General features: G+C 38.1%; 1 protein-coding gene across 2 annotated transcripts in view; it reads right to left on the bottom strand.

Moving 5' to 3' along the window:
- Positions 1-1,855: 1,855 nt before the first annotated feature.
- The window catches only part of SUDS3 (SIN3A corepressor complex component SDS3), a 37,074-nt gene continuing 14,263 nt past the window's right edge, over positions 1,856-24,666 (bottom strand). Inside the window, exons 7-12 of one of the 2 annotated variants that reach the window (XM_090062354.1) lie at positions 20,549-20,644; positions 18,555-18,616; positions 16,893-16,914; positions 15,979-16,084; positions 8,959-9,043; positions 1,856-6,789 (exon numbers count right to left, since the gene is read on the bottom strand). In XM_090062354.1, coding sequence (XP_089918480.1) covers positions 6,691-6,789; positions 8,959-9,043; positions 15,979-16,084; positions 16,893-16,914; positions 18,555-18,616; positions 20,549-20,644 — 470 coding nt within the window. In that variant the 3' untranslated portion in view covers positions 1,856-6,690. The remainder of the gene's footprint in view (positions 6,790-8,958; positions 9,044-15,978; positions 16,085-16,892; positions 16,915-18,554; positions 18,617-20,548; positions 20,645-24,666) is intronic. The other variant, XM_090062355.1, reaches the window with a different exon arrangement.

Raw genomic sequence — 24,666 nt, 5'->3', positions numbered from 1 at the left:
GATCTTTAAAAAAAATTAAAAATTTTTGTACTACATTTTAGTAATTTAAAAATTGAGGTTTATAGTTTTCTCTACTTTACAGAACACGTTCAGCATTGTAGGAGCTTTTTTTGGTCAGAATATTTTTCCTGTATGTTTATGTTAATCTTTATGCAATTACTTCACATGACTTGGTATTATCAGCAGCAATGCTAAATCTGCACAGTTGCTTAGTGTCTGATGCTCTGGTAACTGTCATACTAAAGTTATTACATTACATTAGGACATTAACATTCACATGGATGCAAACAGCCTCTGGTAGAGGTTTGAGGGCTTTGTTTTAAATAAATTAAGGGATTTTTTTCGTTTGTGTAGAAACAGGCTTCTTACACAGAGAATTTCATCACTAGTAGTGTCTTTTTTGGAATAATTCATACCACTTGTGCAACTTTTTAAAACCATATCATCGTGGGGCAAAATCATACCTCGATTATGAAAATGTTAAATTATTCAAGTACATGAGAACTGGAAGTAATTTTTTTTGTGAAGCAGCTTAGAAGAGATGAGTGGTCCACATACTTTAGTGCTTTGTTCTTATAGGCAATGTACCTATTACTAACATGATCCTTTATAACACTTACAAGTTTATTTGCATCTATTTTTACTGCATTTGCTTTAGAGGAACAGCAGCTATTTGTCTATATTGCCTGTTCCTAAGAAACAGTGACCAGGTACAAAATCAATATGCTCATACTTATATCTGGATTGGAACAAGATTATTACTCGATACCTTGGACAAGATTTTTAGGCTATTTAGCCTCTTAAAGGTAAAGATATATCAGAGCCTACTGGAATTTTCACAGATACCTAGGCAGGTTAGGTGTCTGCTTCCCACAGATTTTAATAGTGTCAGGAGTACCATTTTTTTAAATGAAAATAGTTTGAAGTAGATTTTTTTTAAATAGATGCTAGCACCAATTAACATTAAAAAAGTGGGCACCTGACCTGCACTTCTGAAAATTCTGCTAGACTCCAACCTACAAGTTTGAGGGGAAAAAAATAGCTCTGAAAATCCAGGTATAGCCTTTCAAGTTTTTAAAATTAGTCAGTCATTCTCCTACTCTGTTTTTTTCTGGAGTGATTAGAAGTTTGCTGGGGGACTGTGCGGGGGGATGGGGGGTGGAAACCCACACTGTCAGGCTTTTTTCACTCTTAATTGATTTCTCAAGTCTGAATGAACCAATCCAAGTTTTTTCCCCTCTCTTTGCCTGTGCTAGGCAAGCTGAAACCAAAAGTAATTAAATGGAAAGCTTTTCTGCACAACAGAACCTGGAAGTACCAACACTGGAAAAGTGTAAATACCAGTATTTGCTCAACTGAGACATATTTAATGCAAGACACAGCATTGTGGCATTTAAAAAGCTTGAGTTGGCATTGATATAGCATATTTAAGAGATCACAGTAAATTAAAATCTTACTGGGTTGTAACTTTCAACAGGTTTATTTAACAAAATCTTTTTACCTATTCTGCTAATTAGAGAATGTGGAAATTATTCTGAAAAACAGTAATTAGTCTGGACATTTGTTGTTTCATGAATACTGGAAGCTACATACAGCCAAATACAAACCAACTCAAATGTCAAAACTATAAACTCAAATCAAGCTTTTCCTCTTCCCAATAAAGCATCATCATTCTGTTGCCATGAAACAGAAAACAAAGATGTTTGATATGTGTTTTAAAGGAGAGTTTCTTACCCAAACTTAGGTAAGCAAAGTGCTTGTTAACTAACATGCTCTTTGATAGGATTTTTCAGAAGTGAAAGGACAATACTGTCTAGGCATTTAAACACTGGTTTAAAAAAAGGACAAGATAACACAGCTGTACAATGGTTTAATGTAACAGAATGTGGTATATAAAGTTACAACCTCCTCCTGCCCCCAGTGGAGGGGCGAGCAGGGGGGGGACAATCAAAGTACATCAGTGCAATTGCTGTGCCTGCTGCCATCTTGGGCTACACATTTGCCCCAAAATAGGCTTTTATCTGTTCTCCCACTACTTAGCAGCAAGGTACTGTAATAATACCTACTGTGGTAGCACTCAGGACAGCTAGTCAAAGCTAAAATGAACACACTCTGGGCAAAACTGGAACTTACATTCATGACTCAGGAGCAAAAATCCAATGGAAGTAAAGTGATTTGGCTGCACAACGTCCATAATACACAAGCATTAAAACTTCTTTCCTGCTGCATTTGGTACATTTGCCAATTTTCTCACTGGAGAGCTTTTGGATGGAAACTTTCAAAGTACCAAAGAAAGTCAGACACCAAAATCCTCTTGAAGGTTGCACACAGCTGATTCTGCATCAGCGAACCCCTTTTTAATACAAGAAAACTTCCAGTATATTTGAATGATTTGGCATTTATTGAACAAGTTTAAAAAGAAAACTGAGGTTTTCCCACACTCACACCCCTTTTCAAAAAGAAAGTGAAATAAATGCCCAATGTAAGTCTGAAACAGACTGCTACACAGATCTCATCAACAGCTTATTTTGGCAAAAGATCTGCCATTTTCACATTCACATTTCAATACCAGAATGTAAAAAATTGTGTTACATGTTTAAGAGTTATGCACTTCTGAAAGGTCTACAAAATCTTTCTGTATTTTGTTCATTTGTGGGTTGAATCCTTCTAAAAAAACATTATAGTGACAAAAGTCACACAGAAATGCCAACTCCCATGTAAAAGCAGGATCTCATGCATTTATTTGGAAAATGAATGAGAAGTTACTCAATCAACAGCAAGAAATATCAAAATCTTCACTGCATTTTAACCAGGATTACTATTCACGTGTTTGGTCTTCACAGGCTTTATTTTGACACAGAACATTTTCAGGACAATCCTCTTCTAATATTTAGAAGCTTAAGACCTCCTTCAGCACCAAATAACAAGGTGTTTCATGGATGAGACATGGGATGATAAAAATGCCACTGACTAAATTGTTTGAAAATAAAATATGGTGTACCTGGATAAAGTTTCTTTACTTTTTGTTGCTGGGGGTGGATCTAATTTTTATAATGACAGACTGAAACAAAAGCTTACTCAAGTCATCAGTTCTTTAGAGATTGAAACAAGTGCCCAACTCTCCTAAAAATGGGACATTTTCAGTAGAAGTAGTAAGGTTAACTAGAAAAAAAGCTGAACAATTACATATCAGAATGTATTGAAGTTCAAAGGCAGATATGGGGAAAGGGAAGGGGGTGGGTTTAAAAGGAACACTAACAAAAAAAGAAGCAAGAGCAGCTAATGAAGACACGGGAACTCTCAGGAGTAAAAATACTCAGAAGGGCTGTATTAGCTAATAATCCAATTCTTCCTGCAAGCATTCAAGAGTTTCATGCACCAAAATATAAAACACAAAAGATCATAATGAAGACTCAAAAATTAGAATGTGAAAAATAGGCAGGTAAGGTTCTTTGGGTAGATGTAGTATCTTGTATTAGACCAGCTGAGTAGTTGGAAAAAAGTTCTTTGCAAACTTTCAGGCACAATCATCCTTTTTTAGGCATAGGGAGTCTCTGCTTGTTCTGAGATCTCCAAGGAATGAAAGAAGCTAAAAGCGTGACAGGATGTCAGTGAGAATGTAAATAGGTGGAAATTTGGCAAACAGAAAAGGTAGAGAAGGGAAGAGTGCAGGTGGGGAAATGAGAGGGGAAATAGTGCCAAAAGGTAAGTAAAGGAGACTCTACTGTAGTTGAGTTCTACAAGGTAGAAAAGAGGCAGTCTGTGAAAAAGTAAATAGCTGAATATTAAGAAGACAAAGGGTAGAAAGAGGGGAGGAGAAGAAGGGGAGGAAAAAGTGTAAATGTTAAGGTCAGACAGGTATCTGGTGAATCAGATGTCAGGCTACTCAGTTGGTCTAATAAAAGATATCACATCTAATCAAAGAGCCTTGCCAGCCTATGTCGTTAGACCAACACGGCTACAACCAAAAGCCCTGGAATGTGAAAATGGAATTTGAGGTTGAGACCAGGTTCTTCTTACCCGTTTTCCTTTAACCTGCAACACTAAGATGAACCAGGATTGGCACTTATGAGCTACAAGGAGCCTCCCACCATTCAGCTCTTGTTCAATAATACACATTTACTAAGTTTATTTCCTTCCCACCGTGATCATTTATGAAGCATTAATACTTATTATCTTCTCTAACTACATACTTCAGTGCCAAGCTGCCTCTTCAGTTCAGTCACAACAACACAGAGTATCATTCATCACCAAACAAAAGAGAACTTTTTCCAACATGCCATTAACACAAAGTGTAGGACAGATGACAGGACATTTAATAGGTTATGTTAGACCATTTGACTTTCACCTCTAGAAAAAAAACTGTTCTAATTCTGATTAGACAAGAAAGTGGAAGCAGCTATTTCCCCAGAGATGTGACAGGGGCAGGTATAAAGGCAGGGATTACCACAGCTGCTGTTTCAAACAAGGTCTAGAGCTGAAACAGAAGGGGAAGGTACTGATTAAGATTCAGGTGCAATGACAAAGCACTGTAATGAAGCTTAACATGCATACATCCACACCATATTCATCTCCTAAATGGTTGTGCCTCTTCCATGCTCTGCCAAGACTCTCCTCAAAATGATTAGTAAAGTTACAGAAGGGGAGGCCACCTACTGATAATGGGCTGGCAGGAGACCTGCCTAGCATTGACACCAGGTTTCCAACTACCTCCCTCAAAGACATGCAAACATTAAATGATTTGGTTAAGAAATAAGAAGCAAGTCTTTCCTATTCCCTTGGCTCTTTAAGAACCACAGTGTTTGTTTCAAGGCTCAATGACAAATCTCATTTGATATATCCCAGTATAGAAGTGAGCTGCAACACAACAGAAAGTTGCAAGTATGCTGTCAGCATGAGTAATTTCTACCTGTGATACTGCAGTTGCAGCAAATATAGCACATTATCAAGAGGTGGGAAACTGACCTCCGTCCTTCCCTCCCACACAAAGGCTGCAGATGTGTCAAAGACTCCAAATAATATAAGTACATACGGTGTCACAGCTGCAGTCAGCATATCAGCAGCTCAGCTCCTAGATTCTACAATGGACCCATGTGCGAGGATACAGATTCATTATTGGGACTTGCCTGCCACCCAACTGCAGCGAGCAAAAAAAATGGAACTGGTAGTTTAAAATATGTTCTTTTATCTTGGTACAAATGAACATAAAACTGATTCCCAACAAAACGAAACAACTCCCCCCACCCTTGGACCCTCCCCAAAAAACTCAGCATACAAGCAAGAACACCCTGAAGGTGGCAGATACTGAAAATAATAAACTACAACTCTTCTCTCCAGTTTTTTGGTGCAAATCAAAGTTTGCTCATAGATAAGGAAGACATGTAACAAGGTTTATTATTTTGTATGTTCATGCAGTTGCATCTGCTCATGTATTAGTGGCCTCTGGCCATGACCGGGAACAAGGTATAAAATAAATGCCAAAATCCACAGAGGTTTAAATACTATCAAAAGTAGTTTATGACCTTTACCAATTTAATGTTAGAGAGCTTGAAGAACTATTGGACCCATTGCTATAAAGGTGCATCTTTATCTTCTAGAATTAATATCCTTGAAATGGAAATGTTTTGTATTACTTTTAGCAGTTTAAATTGTACTTATATTAATAATGTAATACAAAATCTACATGCCAAAAGTTATAATATGAATATGAAACCTCATTTCCACAAAACACAATACAAAACACTTCCCTTTTTCATTGCCAGGTCTCTTCCAAGGGCACAAAAGCTCTAACAACATAAGTTACCCATCAACTAACCCAGTATGACTCATTCAACTTGGGTCATCAATATGAAGAACTTAATCATACCTTTCAGTGCTACACAGTAATCAGACAGTCTCACATTCTAGTTCATAGTTCAGTTAATTAATCCTTTGGCTCATACTCACCCACCTACTTCAAGTAATCTAGGCTAGTAGTCAAGACACACTCTTTGCTTGTTCCATGAAAGGTTTTTAATGGAAAGAGAAAGGAAGCTTTGGACTATATGAGATTGTTTAAGCATATTAAAAAGTCCACTAGAATTGCAGCACATTAAAAGTTTCTAGAATGCTTTTCATACTTTCCTTAAAAAAAATCCTCATTGTGCCTCATTGCATGGAGAAATCTTTCACTGGCTTAGCCAACAGAATTCATGTCACGTACTAGATGCTGTTACAGAAGTGCAGCTGAAAGCTTGCAGGATCACTCATTTGCTCAGCATCCTGAGTTTTGCAGGAAAATAAAGAGCTAGTTTGACAAAAAGCAGCTGTTCCCCACCCCGCCATTTCCCCTGTCCCCACAATGGTCTTGATCCAAATATAACTTATGGTGTTTTCAATGTACATATTCATTTCAGGGTGCACAGATGTGAAAATGAAAAAATATAATGCAGGGTCTTCTTAAAGAGTCTCCCAAAAACAAAGAAAACCTTCAAGAAGTTTTATGGCAAAGTCCAGAAGTAGTCCAGGGCAGTGTTTGGGTATCACTAGAGATTTAAGGACTATTGGGAACAATGTGGCCAGCCACAAACTGTCTCACAAAAGGCCACAACAGCATACTCTGTTGCCAAGGTTGAGTGGACAGACTGAGATATTCCCTGTAAGAGGTTCGTTTCTTTCTTTTAAAAAAAGAAGAAGAAAGAGCACAGACAGTCATGCAGCTGAACGCCGACGGATCACAAAAACCCCTCGCTGAAGCTGTCCCAGATAAATCCTCATTTTTGTGCTGTCACTGGTTTTCCTCACCCAGATCTGCACAAAAGAGATAAAAGGGAAAAACCCCAAGATTAGTCATATGAAGAAAAATGTTTCAGGGATCCTTAATATCAGCCTAAGAACAGGTCTTTCTATTCCTCCTGAGAAAATGGAAAACATGGTTTTAAAGAAAACCACACACACCACCTTGCTGTAAGAGGAAATAATCTATCCTACCACCAGCTTTTTCTCATCTACTTTCTGACCTCAATAACAAGAAGAATTACCCTTCCTTAGCATCATCAGGAATGCAGAGGTCTCTTTCATGACCGTTCACAACAGGAAGCTTGATTAGCTAAAGCTGAATGCAAGAATAAGTCTCCCTAGACCCACAGATCATAAAATTACCTGTCCTGGGATTTGTTCAGACAAGTAACTATTAGTCAAATGAAAAGCTTGCTCTGATTTTGTTCAGTGAAGCATCTCCCACAATGCATTAAATAAATTGTATTTGAAGATTAAAAAAAAAAAAAAAGTGCTTGCTTTTTAAATACCTGCACTGAAAAATTCTTACTACTGCAGATATACAAATATATTTAAAATGACAAATTGCTTCAATAGAAAAAACCATTCAGAATACTTTTTTAAAAAAGGTAAATCAAAGCCACTGTCAAGTTTAGATCCAAAATACCAGAGACCTTTACAACTGACTGAGAAAAAGGTTTCCTGTTTTTTTAATGTTCACTGGCAAGAGAACTTGCATTTTTAAAATGCCAGTGTAACCCTATCATTTAGAACTTTATGATCCTTAATGTTAATTGTAATAACGCTAATCAAATTAGCCATTTCAGGATTTTTAATAATGCATCCATTGGCAAATTGCTACAACTCATTTAAATAATCAGCCAGTGAACCTAATGATTGTTCCATAATTATTCTCATTATTGTAACAAAAAGAATTTCCATTTGTGATTTATTTTGTTAAAAGGAAAACACTATTTTATTACCAATGTCAATACACATTAAAGGTATTGTTTTGGTTGATTAAGTTTATTGAAATCAAGAACTCCTACACCAACTCTTTAATTTCTTAAAAAGGGTAGTAATTCACAATGCCACATATAAACTTTCGTTGCACAATTCTGACATATTTCTCGTATGCCACGGCTGTGTTAGATGTTAATTCATATCAATCCTAGCTGCCCACCCCTTTTAGGTCCCAACACTGCTGACTTAATCCATGATAGGTATATGTAGGTTAATAGCTAAGGAAAACAGTCTTCCTACATCTAAATTTGGTAACCAGATTTCAATTGATATGCCTCTGATGCCTCACTGGTGTCTAGATTTTTTTGGGGGGGGGGGCATTGTTTTCTTTTTATGTTTGATAATAAATGTAAATAAATATTTTTGGTAAGTTACATACTGTTTGAATAGAGATTTTAAATCCATCACCAGACAGATGCAATTCAAATGTCCTTCATGCTTCCTAACCAATTCCACAATTTGGGCATGGTAGGATCACCACAGCCATGGGTAAAACATATTAAGTTTCCCACCACATTAGCCTTCTGCCTTTCTTGAATGCAGACTACCATTTTCTTAATGATGTTGTGACAGACTCTTATCTACCAAAGACTAACCCATGACCATCAACATCTGTTTGATTTCAGGCACTAAATCAAATTTGAGTACTGCTGCCAAAAGCCAGTTGCAACTTTATAGAATAGGGTCACCTCAAGAATTCAAGCAATTAGATTCTCACTCTGCAGTCCCACTTCTTGAGGGAAGTGGTCAATGTAAGTAATGAGAAGAAATCAGCAGAAGACAACAGTATAACATACTGCAGTTTTACTAGGCTGACTGAATACCAAAAGCACTGGTGAGCAAATATGAAGGGGAATAATCTGTCAAGACGCATGGAAATGCCGCAAATTCAAATCAAATACAACCATAAAAACTTACATTTTTAAAACCTGCTAATAACACAGACTGCTGCCAGTGATGTTCTCTCTCATGAAGACTGTGGAGCAAATAGTTGTTCAATTACACTTCAGATTTTTTGCCAACTCCACACAACCATACCTTCCCACAAAGAAGAAGGTTGCTATCCCAACGGGCAGTCTGAATCATGAGTACAGATGTCTTTTTAAGCCCTACCAGACAATTAGCTGCACTAATCCATGCTACTGTTTTATTGTTACTAAAAGTAAAACAGCCTCTTACCTCATTGGCTCCCACAGAGCTGATCACACAGCTGATCTTAGTGTTCTCTTTCGACTCTAGGTAAATAGCCTGGCTCTTGTGATACCTGCAAAAAAGCAATGGATACGACCATTAGCCACTGCTGAGGTCTCATCTTCTGCCGGTGAAGGCTCATAAAGCAAGGAGTAGCTTGATTTATGTTTATCTGAAGGAAACAAGCAATGAGTCCAGACTATATAATCTTTTAGAAAGTTAGAGAAAAAAAAATAGATAAACTTTTTTTTTTAAAAAACAACTTACGTTATTAACACAAAGAAATAATAAGAAGTTGCATTTCTTCAGGGGTACGACTGGCTCCTGACACAGACAATGAAGCACTGAAACAAATTTCAAGCCCCGCCCCTACCCTTATTTTTTAACCAAGGTGCAGCTTTCCAGCTCTGCTGGTCCTCTGGCAGCATCCTACCCCCAGCTAATCTCCTCCTCCACCAGCTTCCTACAAGACTTCAGTACCCAAGCACCAACACTCAGCTGAACTTCCCCTACAACAGTTTCACCAGGGACCCAAATACGGTTGAGCAGATGGTGGCTCAATGGCTCTATTCTGGCAGTGTCAGGAAATACTATGAATCATGAATTACCAACAGGAGCTGCAGCATCACTGGAGCTCAAACCTTGTCCATGGAATCAAAGCTCCAAACTGCCTCATTATGGACATAGCCTGAGACTTACTATTGGCAAGAGACATACTTGGAGTACTAGAACTTTTAAAGCAGCTCGCTTGGCACCAAAACAGCAAGGAGAAATGTACACATACAATGTTTTAATACTTCATTTCTCAATTCCTTGATTTTCTTAATACCCAAACCTGTCAGTTAGAGTCTGTATTAGGAAGAAGGCAAGCCGTCAGTTCATAGGCATGCTGTATTTAAGCCTGTCTAGGTTTTCTTGCTTATATAGCATACTAGGTAAAATATGGTCTTATTCATGTCTAAAGCATTAATTAGCAAAGGGGAAAAATGTTAAAAAGCTCCCCAATTCATACCGCTTTCACAAGCTGAGTTTCAAAGTCCCAGATTTCACTTTCTGCAGGGAAGGCCCCTGTTACACATTACGTATATTACACAATTAACTAGTTAAATGTGCAATAAATTTAGAGTGGCCACATGTGCAAAGACAGACAGACCTCAAGCACAAAGTAATTATCACACAACTAACTGGTTAATTGTGCAATAAATTTAGATTAGCCATGTGCGGAAAGTAATCATCACACAATAAAAATTACTATCCAGCTATAAAAAGAGCCAACTAACTATCAAGTTAGTGCTGGAAAATGTATAACAACTCTATAGCTGATTTCTTTAATATGAATGTGTAGTGGGGCCTGAATATACACTTATTAATAAAGCATGCCAGCACAGCTCTTTGGTCTCTGTCGTTTTGCCCAAGAGAAGTCTGTAAGCAGAAGTCACACAATAAATTATGTTTCCGTGTAATTGGGGAACAATCTTAGAGTAGAGAGATGCTCTACAGTTAGAGAAGGATAAGATTTTCACCTCTGCTCTTATTATATCACTTTAGGAAATACTTGGCTCTCACATAATTTCTGGAGCCATCGTGGCTTAATTTCTGGACCATCACTCTTACACATTATGGTACACATGATGCTTAGCTTAGATAGATAAATTGCAGAAGTCACCCAGTACTTGCTCAGTATGCATCTCCCCACACTCCAATTGGCTAACTGCCATTTGTCATTACGCAAATCCTTATATTATTGTTATGGTCATTTCCACAATAACCACAGCGTAGACATGGAACTCTCTAGCAACTGAATCTATTCTGTTCTATTTTGCTTGGTTCCCATACTCCAAATTGATACGTTGCTTCCCAGTAACAAAGATAACAGGCTCGGTTTCACTCCCTTTAGCTGCAGCAAAAATATTCTACCACACTAAACTCCAAATAAAACAAAAAAACCCTGCACCCCAAAACCTGGGTTAAAAGAGGGCACAGGCAAGGGATTATGATGAGTTTCATGTTGAACTTCTTCAGGTGGGAACTTCAGCAAGTTCCCAGGAAGCTTACTAGTAACCATAGTTTCAGCCAAGAGCTCTGTTTATTCAGTTTAAATGTAATTTCTGTCACTCCAGCTGGAGAAGCTGGGGACTCATTTGCCACCTGGGAGTGGCTCAATGATCAGCCCAAATTCAATCATCTGTGTTGGCCAATGCCATTGCCAGCCACCTTCTAAAAGTGGCAAGAGCGCCCCGTAACAACGAGGATTGAGCAAAGAGTATGCGAAGAATGGTACAATTTCCATCAAAATGTTTAGAACCAATATCCTCCACAAACCTTTTCACCACCAGAACTCGACTGTGCTTTGCAAAATTAAAATCTGGCACTGCAACTGGCTATGACAACATGCACCCAGAGTTTCTGAAACATCTCAGTCCTTGAGCTTGTAACTGGCTTCTCCTCTTCTTCAAACATACTACGCATCAAAGGATGAATTCCATCAGCATGGTGCCGAGCAAAAACCATTGGCCTACCCAAGCCTGGCAAAGACCCACAACCAGCAGCAAGCTACCAAACAATCTTGATCCTGTGTGTCCAATACATGACACTAGTTCCAATACATGAGACTAGTTCTGCAAAATTTTTCCAGCAATTGATTCTGCCCTAAACCCAGACCAAGCTGGATTCTGCCACAGCTGGAGTGCTTGCAATCAAGTTCTAGCCTTAACCACTTTAATTGAAAATGGCTTTCAGAAAAAACAGATGACTGGTGTCATCTTCCTTGATTTAATAGCAGCATATGACACTGTCTGGCGTATTGGTTGTCACCGCACCACACAACTCAGCTCCCAGAACTCCTGGGGGCAAGAGGTTTCCCACCCCAACTAGCCCCAAGCAAAGGGGGAGCTCAGCTCAGCAGGGGCTGAGAAAATACTGACCTCCCTTCCAGTTGCCTGGGGCAGGGATGCCAAGATGCATGTGGCATCTCCTGCATGTTTTAAAAGCACACTCTCCTTGTGTGTGGGAGGGCGGGTATGCTTCTGCTAATGTCATAAGAAGGTATGTGGGCCACCAGCAAGCCCTGGACACTGGCACATCCGGCTGTCCCAACTGCAGAGAGCATCCCTGTGACACTGGAGGAAGCCAGCACAGGCAAGCAGGCAGAGAAAGAAGCCTGCACAGGCCGGCATGACACTGGAGGGGCTGGCAAAGTCAGCAACAAGGGAGTGCGAGGGGCATTGCCCTGTTGGAGAGCTGACATTTAAGCCCCTGAGGGCGACAAGTGGGAACTGCTGCTGGAGAGAACCCACCACTGGATGTCAGGTGCACCTATAAACTTATAAATCACATCTCCAGAAAACTGCTAAAAAAAAAGAACCAAAACAAGGAATAACCTACTTGCCAAACTTGCAGGCTCCACTTGGGATGCCAATGCCTCCATGCTATGTTCATCTGCTCTTGCTCTGTGTTAGTCAGTTGCAGATTACTATGCCCCTGTATGGGCTCCCAGCTGCATGTTACAATGAGTCTTGTGTCACACAAATTACATCCCACTCCATTCCTAATGTTACCAGTCCTCAGTAACATTACTCCCCCCATCTCTGCCACACAAATATCGAAGTAAACTTACTAGCCAAACTCTGTAATTATCCTATGCCCTTTGGGACACATTCCACTCACCAATAGCTTGGCTGCCCTCAAGATGTCCAATATGGCCCACCTTTTCAAAACCCTGTGACTTTTCCTTCCTTACTTGATGGCACAAAGAATGGTCAGCACAAACCCCAATCAACTGCCACAACATCTCTGACCCTACAGTAAGTTAACCAGGATTTAAATGACCACACCATTATTGGGCACTTCTCATTTTTTAACCGGACAGGGTGACTGTACCTCAACCCTATACCAATGGGGCCTTCACAATAACAACTTTAGTGGACAAATTTAAATTATGTCCCCCATTGCTGAGTCATGTCCATTTACTATGCTACCTGGTGGCTTTCAAGCTCATCACACTGGTCATGACATCACCTTAAGAAACAATATGCCAAATAATATGGCTGGATAGGCATCTGGCTGGGGTCATCTGACCCCAGCATTCTTTCCTGCCTAGGCAGGGGGTTGACCTCCATGATCTGTTGAGGTCCCTTCTGACCCTAGCATTTATGAATCTATGAAAGTGAAAAAGCTAAATAAACTAAAATTCAGTTATGATGGCCTCTGATGGCTGTTAATAGACAAGGTGCACCTCAAGGTAATCAAAACCCTCATTATAGCAACCCAGGCCAGTATGAACCCTCATTATGGCAACCCAGGCCAGTATGAAAATCCTACTGCCAATGAATAGAATGCATTAGTTCACCTGAATGGAAAAAAAATGTGATTTTTGTACAATTATTAAATGCACAAAGTTTCTTATCACACAAAAAACAAACCAACTGTCCCTTTCTGACAAGGTCAGAGGCAGGGGTGGAGAACACACTACCGTTTAAGACCACCTTGCTCAAACCCCATACATACTGGTACATAGAAAAGCCTGATCTACACAGACAGCAGGGACTCATTAACAGAAGTGGGCTGGTCAGGGAAGTAGCAGGGTTACCATGTCTATTAGGTTGATAAACATGGCTTTATCTCTGCAGCTATTCAACGTCTTTAAGAAAAAAGAAGAATGGACTAAGCCAAAGTTGTCAGGGAATGCAAGCTAGCTTGCATAGAAAAAAAGGGGGGGGGGGAAAGAAAACCTCTAAACAGCAGAATTCATTACGTTTTGCTCTTTTTTCAAAGTTTTTTTTTAACCAAATGAAAAAACCAAGAAGCAGACACTCAAACGTAGTAGGAATCTTACCTTCTACTAACGTAATGGACCCAAACACTGGCAAAATCCTCATTAAAAGGACTTCTTCACAAAAATCACTGGACTGTAGTACAAGCCACAACTAGAACACAAACCAAATCTAATGGAGAAGCATGCTGGAGGCAAGAGTGGCCACTAATAGAAGCTTCTCAAAAACGAAATTCTCTCTAGCTTGCCATATTACGAGCTCCTAAAAGTTAAAAGGTTTCACTGCAAGCAGTGTTTTAGGAGCAGGGGACAAAATGGCTGAGGTAAAATTATTTAAGTTATTATTCAATGCCCAGCTGCGATTCCTGCAACTAATTCTCCATTTTGTGAAATAAGTTTGCCAAATGCTGCTACAAGACCTCAGGGAGTCCATTTCTAGCCTTAAACATTCACTGTTTTGAGATAATTGTCCTTTATGTCTGCTGTCAGGGGGAAGAAAAAGTAGTCACTTCTGAGCTGTCAGGTTTCATTACTTTTGGTGCATACTAGCAGCTTCAGGTTTAATACGCATTTGGAAAAAAAAAGAAAAAAAAATTACCCTCCCACCACCAAGAGTTACTTTGTTATTTTAAAATATCAGCTACTTTGCAGAGGCACTATTACTATCAATCAAAACCTGAACAGAATTATTACAGCAAAATGTAAAATAAAACACTTATCTTAAAACAGCACAGGACCCAGGAGAAGGGGAGGGGAAGAAGGTAACAACCAGAAACCTTCACAATGAAACCTCATGACAAAAGAATGCAGCGAGATGAAAATATTTGTGCTAACATGCCACATGTCCATGATTTAGGGAGTCCTTTCATGCTTTTGTGAAACTCCCCTGGGGTCAGTCACATACACCTTACTTTAAATTTGGTGGGAGTTTCCTCTGACTGAGAAGTGCAAAACTGAGCTCTTTGCTCTGAAGAACGATATTATAGAAAGATGTTGTAATTGTGTTAGAGTTCATGGATCCTTAAAAGTTCTGAGGTGTGAGAGCGACTAGAATCAACATACCCTGGTTTCAGAAACAGGGTGAAAGGATAGTAGTTTTAAATAAACCAAAAGGCAAAAAAACAGCAAAAACACCCTAACAATTAAGAGCAGAAATAACTTAATTTAGTTTTGCACATTCAAATATTTTTGTTATATTACTTACAACACAAAAACAGAATCATACCCTAACATTCTGTGAAATAGTGTCAGGGAACTGGCAAAAATAAACTTAAGAAGTCTGTAAAACAACTGCTGTGCTAAATCAGGTACTTCCATTGTCATCTTCCACCTAACAGCTGGAAAGAACAGGCCAGAAGTCTGACAGGAAAATGAACTACATCTAGTGTGTTCAATTTGAACGCAACTCATTTCATACCATTCTTTCAGTGAGGTAGTTGAAATAGCTCAGAAAACCAAGAAAAGCTATCAACATATCAAACTATTCCCCAAACAATTAAATAGTCTTGCAAATAACTTGCTATTTAAAAAGTAGATTGCTTCCTTGATTACTCTCACTTGCATGTTTCATAATTTCATAGGATTAGGTTTAAGACTCAAGGAGCTAACATTTTTGCAAAAAAACCCCCAAATAACCTCCTGATGTATCATGATGCTTCCCTAGCTACACACTCCTATAAAAATTAGAGAGAAATCAGATCATTATTTCTGAAGCTGGGTCTTATGTGTGGGTTTGATCTGTAAAGGTTATTTGTCTTTTGTTATTACAAACATTTTTCATTCAATTTGCTGGCAAGTAATTTTATCACACTCTGCCACCTTGTGGCACACACAACATAAAACTCAAACACAAGAAACTGCTGTAACCCAGCTGGTTACATTACTACATTTGGATAACACTGAATTTCTCGGTGGTTAACTTTCCTAATAGTAGGGCTGCATGTTATTAATGTTAATTTCAACAGAAATGCTTGAGTAGTGTTGTAGTACATAACAAAGACCCAGAGATACGCTTTATACAGTAGCTATAAGCATCCCTCCGTATGTCAATGTGTGCTAGCAAACATAGCCAAAGATGTATAGAAAGCACATGCTTAGGTCGCTCAAGTGGCTAGAACCTGCTTAGGAACATCTTGGCCCAAGATGCCTTTTCCAAAGCAGGTTCTTTGCACTACTTTTGTCTCTAAATAGAGTGACCCTGGACTAACAGCAACAGTAAGGACTTCACTAAGACCTACCATCTTTTATCATAGTAGAGTTTGCCATCTTCTATGCGGGCTTCAAACCGCTGTGCTGGAGATTCTGCAGGTGTAGCTGGCAGGTGCTCTGGAGAGGAAGGAGATGCTAAAACAGAAAAAAGACACAAAAAGCCCAACCATATTGCATGTTCAGACTAGCATGAGAACACTGATGGGTCTGTGATTATGCAGTCAAAGCTGAACTTTAAATATGTTAATACAACTCCACTAATTCAAGGGATGCAATATAAGCACAGAGAACTAGGGACTTAAATGTGTATTTTTGATCCGACGTTTTCTCTTTGGCCACGTCATTTAAAAAAATCACTCCTTCCTAGACCACAAGGTGGGAGTAATGTGTATTTTCAAAAGAGCTGCTGCTAGGTTAGTCTGCAAAGAATTTTGAAGGGTAGAAGCATTATTGTTTAACTGTATGATCTTGGAATGAGCTTTTTCCATCTGATCTATTATGTAACTGAATGCATGGAAGAAAGATGAAATAAAACCAGGTAGTATACAACCAGACCACAGTAACTGTGTGCAGAAATAACTCGACTCATTTTCAGCCAAACAGTGAAACACAAAGATCAAATGCCAGCCTCCAAAACAGAGGGGGTTTTAGGCATCCTACCTATGTATGTAATGAAAGAGACTTCACCATCAAATTGCTTTTGTATGTTCTCATCTACGTATTTAACAGACATCTGCATGGTATGATTACACCCAAAAACAGGAGAAAGGAGGGACAAGACAGCACTTAAAAGAAGTAAAGCTGCAGCATTCTCTCGAACAGGTAGCTGCTTAAAGAGATACTGAAAGCTCCAGTTAAAAGACTGTACTTGTTGCAAACTTTTAGCAAATGTCACAAATGTATGCTAACAGGGGTATAAATACTACTATAATCATTCACTTACCTGGTCTCTTGGGTGATTTAAGCTATGTAAAAAGAAGAACAAGGCACTTTTAGAAACTGGAGATACAACTTGTATCACAAAAGCACTAATGTGAAAAAGTAAATGAGACATAAGCACATCAAGGGAGAACATTACTTCAATGCCATATTACTTTCTAATTTTTTTTCAGGTTATAAGTATTCAGAGCATAAGACTTAATAGTACATAAGACTCAAAGATAAATTATCAGGATCATGACACTAAAAACCTGGAAAATTAAGTTCTGCAGCTTCCTCTTGTCAAATTACTGACTCTTCAACTGCCCAATAAACCAAGCCCCACCATTCTTTCAATGTGTTCAAATCTAGCTTTGGAAAACAATTAACTGGTGGTGAGCAATTAATATTTAAAATCATTAAACTATCATCACTGGTGAGAGAACTGAAAGCACACTTCAATCACCTTACACTGGTTTCCACAAGCCCCTTTCAGAATCCTGAATGTGGAATTGCTTGGAAATGTGTTCATCTAATCAAGTCTATCTAGAAAAGCTAAATCTTTTACATACGAAAGAATACACCTTTGTGGCTTTTAGAGAAATGTGCATAGAATAACAACAAACTAACAGCCAAGGTACAGATGCAAATCTACAAGACTTGTATCCTGTCATCCCTACTTTATGGTTCAAAAGTGTGGACTACATATGCTAGGCACATCAAGAGACTGAACAGCTTTCACATGAGATATCTGCCTAAGATCCTGAAAATAAAGTGGGAAGAAATAATACCAAACACAGAGATATTGGACCACACTGGACTGACACACTTAGAAATCACTATCAAAAAGAAGAGATTGTGATGGATTGTTTATGTCAAGAAAATGGGAGGAGACCATATCCCCAAGAATATTTTGTACAGCGAGATTCAAGATCGTTCTAAAAAGTGGTTCTGACATAGAAAGTGGCGCCATGATGTGTGCAAAAAGTATATGAAGTCATTCAACATAAGCGTAGAAAGCTGGGAGAAGAGCACAGAATCCCATCCAATCTGGAGGGAACATCTGGCACTAGATCAAAGCCGCTTCACATTGAGCTTCACCCAGAGAATGGAAGCAAAGTGAGAAAGAAGAAAGCAGCATGCTGTAAACTTAGACTCTGACTCAGACAATGTATGGATCTGTGAAACTTGTAATAAAGCTGTGTCGTTTACAAATTGGGCTTGCCAGCCACAAACTGATTCATCAGACACCTGACTAGACCTTAGGTGTAACACCATGATCCAGACAATTGTAACACCTTAATGCATACATCCTGCTCCCTGTAAGCATTATGCAGAGTGAAATAGGGAAACCCAAGGTGTCTTGATTTTAAGCCCTGTGATGTAATGTAAAGCATGCATCAGTGTTTATGCAGTCAGATGAAGGGCAAAGTCATTCAGGCGCCTACTATTTGTTCTAATCGGGGTGGGCATATAAAGGAAGTTTGTTAGAAACTATTACCATTTTTCATAGGTACATTCTAACCTGTTTAAAGGACAGGAAAGAATCAGTCTTGATACATCTCTAATCATGTTAAACAGTGGAAAAATATGAGAAAGCCTATTTAGTGACGCAAAAGGAGTGGAATTAGACTCCAATTCTTTCAGTGAAGAATTTTACGTTTACCTAGATGAAGCCACTTCCTACCTTATTCAACGTTCTGAGGTCCTCCATTATTTGTTCATCTGTTAACAGATAATTTAACTGGGGTAACCAGAATTAAGGTTCACATAAACAAGGTATTTTGGACTAGCAAAGGCAGAAGCCAAACAACCCAATGGCATCTTTATGAATGGATAAAATGTCACAAGAATATCACCTAAAGCTATAGAATTCAAGCCTAGGTATAATAAGTGCATCACCAAGACCTGTCACTGCTGGATACAAACACATACACTAAACCCATCTTAACCACTTCCACTAGCAAAAATACTTTAGACAAAGACATTTACTCTCTCCAAATACAACAATTGCTAATATGATCAGTCTTTTTTCTCTTGCATTCAACAGGGGAATACCTGCTGGCACATGAGCTGCAAGATATCGTCAGCCTTTTGCAACCCACATCTTGGGTACAAGCAGAGAAGAGAAAGAAAAAATCATTACATCTCAGAACAAAACAAAATACTGTCTGAATAACAATTAAAGAAATATCATCAACTTGAAATATAGTCAGGATTCTTGTTGTTTATTAAAAACACCCACTCTAGAGTTCCAATGGAAATTTTTGCAGTTTAACAATCACATTTTCCTTTAATTCTTTCCTAGTGTCTTGATGTTTGAGTACTTGACCCAACAGCGAAAATAACTTGTAGCCTGACGTTTTTTGATTTTTGTTTTTCCAGCTGAAGCCTTAGGTGTTACTTCTAAAGCTGAAAAGTAAAAGTATTCAGACAGACTTATTTTTTAAGCACCTGCACTTTAAAAGGCATGTGCTTAAAGGGTGACAACACTTTGAAGATCCTGGCTCTGACAGGATTTTTGTTACACTCTGCTTCTTTTAGTACTGCTGAAACAATCAAGCAAGGGACTCTTGACTCTTATGTATAATATTAAGCTTTTCCCTGGTGAAGAATTTAGATAGACAGGCAAAGCTTAACTTGGAAGAGACAGTTTTATGAAACAATTTCTGCAGCAGTTGAGAACTTGTGCTAGATATTACTGAGTGATGGCAAATAAGAGATCCCATTTAACAATTTTTTAAAGGAATGTTCTGCAGGACCAGTCAGTCTAAAATAAGGCTAAAGATTCCTTCAATCATAGTGAACTAGGCTCAGACATTCAGTGCACAGTTGGCCAGCGACAATATATAAAGATTATAAATCAATCCCCAAAGATACAAGATACAATAGGTTAAAATAGAAGAACTGGAGTTTTGCTCTCTGGAAAACAAACATCCTTGGCCTTCCCTTCCAGCTGATTTAAATACTCAAATAAGTGGTCATGACTGAAAGGGAGCTATGTAAGTATTTCCACAGATTACAGTACCTGCGGAATAAAAGGCAACATACCAAAGAAATTTACGTATATGTCATTTCTGTTTCCTTTGTATCGTTGCACGGAAAAAAAAGGTTTTCTTTTTTTGTTCCTGTATTAAATCTTTCTTTCCTATGCTGCTCTTCCACAGAGTCATAATGTGAAGTGGCAGTTCTGAGTTGCCATCTGAAGGAGAAAGCTAGCTAAATCTAACCAACAGGTCTTTCCTAGCAGCTGCTAGTGGTGACTTATTTGAATCACAGCCTTTTGCTCTCATTTGAAGCCAAATGAATCTACCGATGGATTTAAGTACCAAAATACATTTTAAAAGTTTTCCTTTTTATAGAAAATGAAACAAGTTCATATCAGAAATTACAATCTATTTTTCCTGACAATAACAAAATTAAGACAACCTATCATACTTTAAAAGTTGGACTGAAATATCGGCTTTTGATTGGACCTCAAAAAGACCAGTCTTGTTATAACATCTGTTATACCTCACAAGATTACAGTTTAGAATTCCCTATGCAGGCAGATTAAGTCAGGTCCCTAAAATAACATTTTTACTTTCTTTGTGTGTCATTATACTAAGGTACTGTGCCCACTGTGCATTTCACCACCACAGAGTATACTAGTGCTCTACCAGTTCTGTAAGACAAGGATATCAGGGGCAGGTTTCCTCCTCTTGTCTGGGATAGGAACAGGATCATTTGGTCGCCGCCTTAATTTCCTCGTCATGATAGGCTTCACTTCCATAGAATCTGCAGGAAAAAAGATGGATAGCTGATAGTTAAGACCACAGAAATTCTAAAAAAGGAAGATAAGGAAAGCTGACAAGGTATCAGCAAGTTTCCATACAAGACAAACACGGAAAACAATCTTTCTTCCATAGTGAGGATTTCTCTATTGCAATTGTCAGCACTCACTACACTGAGACTAGTAGAATACAGGGCAGATTTGCATCTTATAGACTGACCAAAGTATAATATATTATCACAAGCTTTCATTAGCTAACACTTAATCAGATGTCACATCTGACAAAGTGGGCTTCAGATCACGAGAAGCTTGTGGTATGTAACTACTTTGGTGTATCTCTATACTGAGACTGCCAACAGAATTGCCAAATTCCTCAGGGTATTGGTAAGAAATTGAGTTAAATGCAGCATTGTGACATCATGCTGACAGCTATGCCACATCAGGCAATTATTTTTTAAGACACTATAATAAGGAGATTTTTGTTAGATACAGTTAAATGAAGTAACGTGCTACTTTAAAATGTCAGAACAAAACAATTTTTGTGATATTAAGGACAAAAACACCTGCTCTGAACCACAGACTTTTCTGGACTTGTTTATAAAATCTCTTGAACCAACAAAATATTAATTAATATTTTAAACAGGTTTCCAGCCCACAAGTCATTGGTATTTCTTTTTTATTACTAGGAAAGAGTTATATTGGGAGCACATAGAAAATTAGGGCATGCAAGGGCAATAAAACTTTGTTCAGGTCATCTAAAATTCACAGAAAGCATTTAATTCCAGAAGATCTCACTCCAAACTATAGCAAAGTTCACATCATTTGCCACTGACCTACACTCACAGAAACGGAACAAACATTTTAGCACAGAACTAAAAATATATATATATATATTTATTTATATAAATAATTATATATATAAATATATGTCCAGCTGAAATGGCAAGAAGAATTTAAGTATGAATAACTACTCAATTTGGGATCTGGCTAAGAGTCCAGAGCTAATCTTAAATGAACCATTTAATTCAAACAACTCTGATCATGTCAACCCAAAATATATATAGAAGCCCTGAGTCTGAAGGAGGGAGACTACAGAAACACTATACCACTGAGGACAGAGACTAAATCTGCCTCAAAGTGAATTTTTTGAGCAATGAATAGCATCTACTGTTCGTTTCCAAATGGAGTTTCAACCAGTTGGTTTTGATCAGAACTAAGATTTTCACAATCAATGACAAAGAGCAAGACAGAAAAAAAAGCCCTCTGGGTAAAAATCGTTTCCCTCTTTATCTCACCCAAGTACTGTACTTTGTCCCAAGTGAGATCTCTCAGCATTGTAAATAAAAATGATGCACCTCACATCCTGTAATTTTCCAGTATGCTTAACGAGCATTTCTAAAGGGAATCAAATTAAACCTTACATAAAAGAGTAGAAAACTGAAATATGCTAGATTTCAGTTCAAGACCTGCATTAAAACAAGAGGAAGAGTACTATAGTTTATCAAATACCACCTATGAAGTAGAAGCTCAACAGTTTTTTTAAAAAGGACACCAATACAGGCTGTTCTTAACCAGTATGACTAATGAGCATGTCAGAATATTATTCGATTGCCTAAAAAATGAATAAGCTTTGGAAATTGTAGTAAGATGGAAAAACTTCTTTCAAAATTCTACTTAAATACATCTACCTCTTTGGTTAAATTGCTTTCAATTTAACAAATACATACAAGTATAAGTATTTAAGCACAGAGGCTGAGGTTTTCTAAGATAAATAGGGGATTCAACCACAACTTTCATGGATATTAATGCAAGTTGTATGACTAGATTCCCTGACACCCTTAGTTCTGCACATCTTAATGTAGGCAGCTATCAGAAGCACTCAAGATTTCAAGTAGCACGTGATGAAATCCAGGATGAGAACACTTATTTGTGTTTGCATGACATATTTACAATTGTATGCAAACTTCATCCAAGTTAAATGTAGGCAGCTACATTAGACACTCAGGCCCACTTACTATGGAAGTTATAAGGACGCTCTTATATGAATACTGTGCTTTAATCCTGTCAAAGTAACAGCTTATGGACAAGACCTGAAGACCTAACTGTAAAAAAAGATTTCTTACTATGGACAAATGTTTCAGATGACACACAAAACTATACTCCAAAGGATGTAAAAGTCATATGTCTTCCTGCAAATGACTACAGGATGTAAAAGGTTTGTGTTGTGCAACATGGATGCCTGGCACAACGATGGGGAGTATGTAGCATGGAAGCTCATTTATGAATATGGATGTCTACATGAAAAATTGACTTAACTGGGAGCATTCCAGTAGTTTAAATGCTCATATTCTTGTTACAAAGAAGCCAACAACATAATCCAGTCAGCGCCACTGAGGCCTCATCTTAAGTATGGCTTCCAATTTTGGGTCCCACACTTCAAGAAGGATGTGGACACACTGGAAAGAGTTCAGTACAGAGCAACCTAAATGACTAGGGACCTAGAAAGCAAGATTTACGAGGAAAGGCTGAAAGAATTGGGATTATTTAGTCAGGAGCAGAGAAAACTGAGAAGGGATTTAATAATAGTCCTCAAACACCTGAAAGGCAATTATAGAAAAGATGAAGATGGGCTTTTTCTGTGCCCAAAGAAGGCAGGACTAGGAGCAGTGGCCTCAAGCTGCAACAGAGGAAATTTATATTGGAGACTATGAGAGAAAGTAGACGCAAACACCCTAATTATGAGGGTGGTCAAAGGTCAAGCACTGGACCAGGTTACATAAAGAAGTTGTGAAATCGCCATCCTTATATATTTTCAAGAGCAGATTAGACAGACACTTGGCTGAGACAGTATAATCAGGGGTGATGCTGCTTTGAGCAGGGGGCTGAACTAGATAATCTTGTGAGGTCCCTACCAGCCCTACTTTCCTATAGTTCTATAATCATGTATAAAGTTTGCTGCAGATGTTCTTAAGTAATTAACTCAAATGGCTTCCCATAATTATACAGCTCTTAATATACTGACATTTCAGGCATATCTTCAAATAAGCCTAAAATTGTACCCCTGTTGATCAACGTCTCTCACTTTATCCAGATGCTGAAATCCTATAACATGTTCAAAACAGCTCAGATTAAACTTCCCTTTACCTCAAGGGTGAGCAAGGATCACCATGGCACACATCAAAGAAACTGTTACTGCAATAAAAGCAACAAATAAAGTTGCATTCATTGATGGGCTGACTGCAAAAAGAAATCTCATCCCTATGACTGAATCCTGATTTTGAAAACATTAACATTAAAGGCCCTCCAGACACTGCACATAAATTATGTTATGCGGGATGCATTCCATTCATTAATTATTACTAATATATGTAAACATTGCAACGGAAAGGTTAAAAGCAGTCATTCAGGAAGATATGCAGCCAAAGCAAGTTGAGGTTTAAAAAGTTTTAATCTTAATTTTGACTCCAATCTGGAATTTATACTGCTTAAAACAGAGAGAAAATCAGAATGAAGTCAGCCTCCTGCTTTCATCATCATCTTGGTACTTCGATTTTAACAAGTTAGCAGATACAAAGTTATACTGAAGTGAGTTCAGAGTCTCTTATTTCTTAACCTAAAACACTTTTTTAAAGAGCCTGCACATTTTTAAATGAAGACCTATGCAAAACCCATATTTGAAAACCCATGAAAACCTCTGGAAGGCAGCAACACAAATATATCATGAAACCTTTGGTAATGAGTGGTTGGAACATAGGATTTCTACCTCAGGCTAAAACAGGGCACATCCAGGAAGAGCAAACTATCTTCTAGTGCTAAAGGGGAAGCAGGCAAACTACTCTAAATGATAAAATGATTTACTATGGTGGAATTTTTTTTCTTTTTTTTTTTTTTTAAGGAATTTTCTGGAAATTTTACATTTTACTAACATCACATTCTCAAGGCATCAAAGTGCTTGTTAGAGCATTTCTACTGAAGGATTAATGTTGTCCAGCCCAAACCTGCTTAACATTCAGGAACTATTGAAATA

Source organism: Crocodylus siamensis, chromosome 9 (genome assembly GCF_052110815.1).
Source record: "Crocodylus siamensis isolate JL-2025a chromosome 9, ASM5211081v1, whole genome shotgun sequence".
Lineage (NCBI taxonomy): Eukaryota > Metazoa > Chordata > Crocodylia > Crocodylidae > Crocodylus > Crocodylus siamensis.
This window is presented reverse-complemented; position numbering and strand designations above follow the sequence as displayed.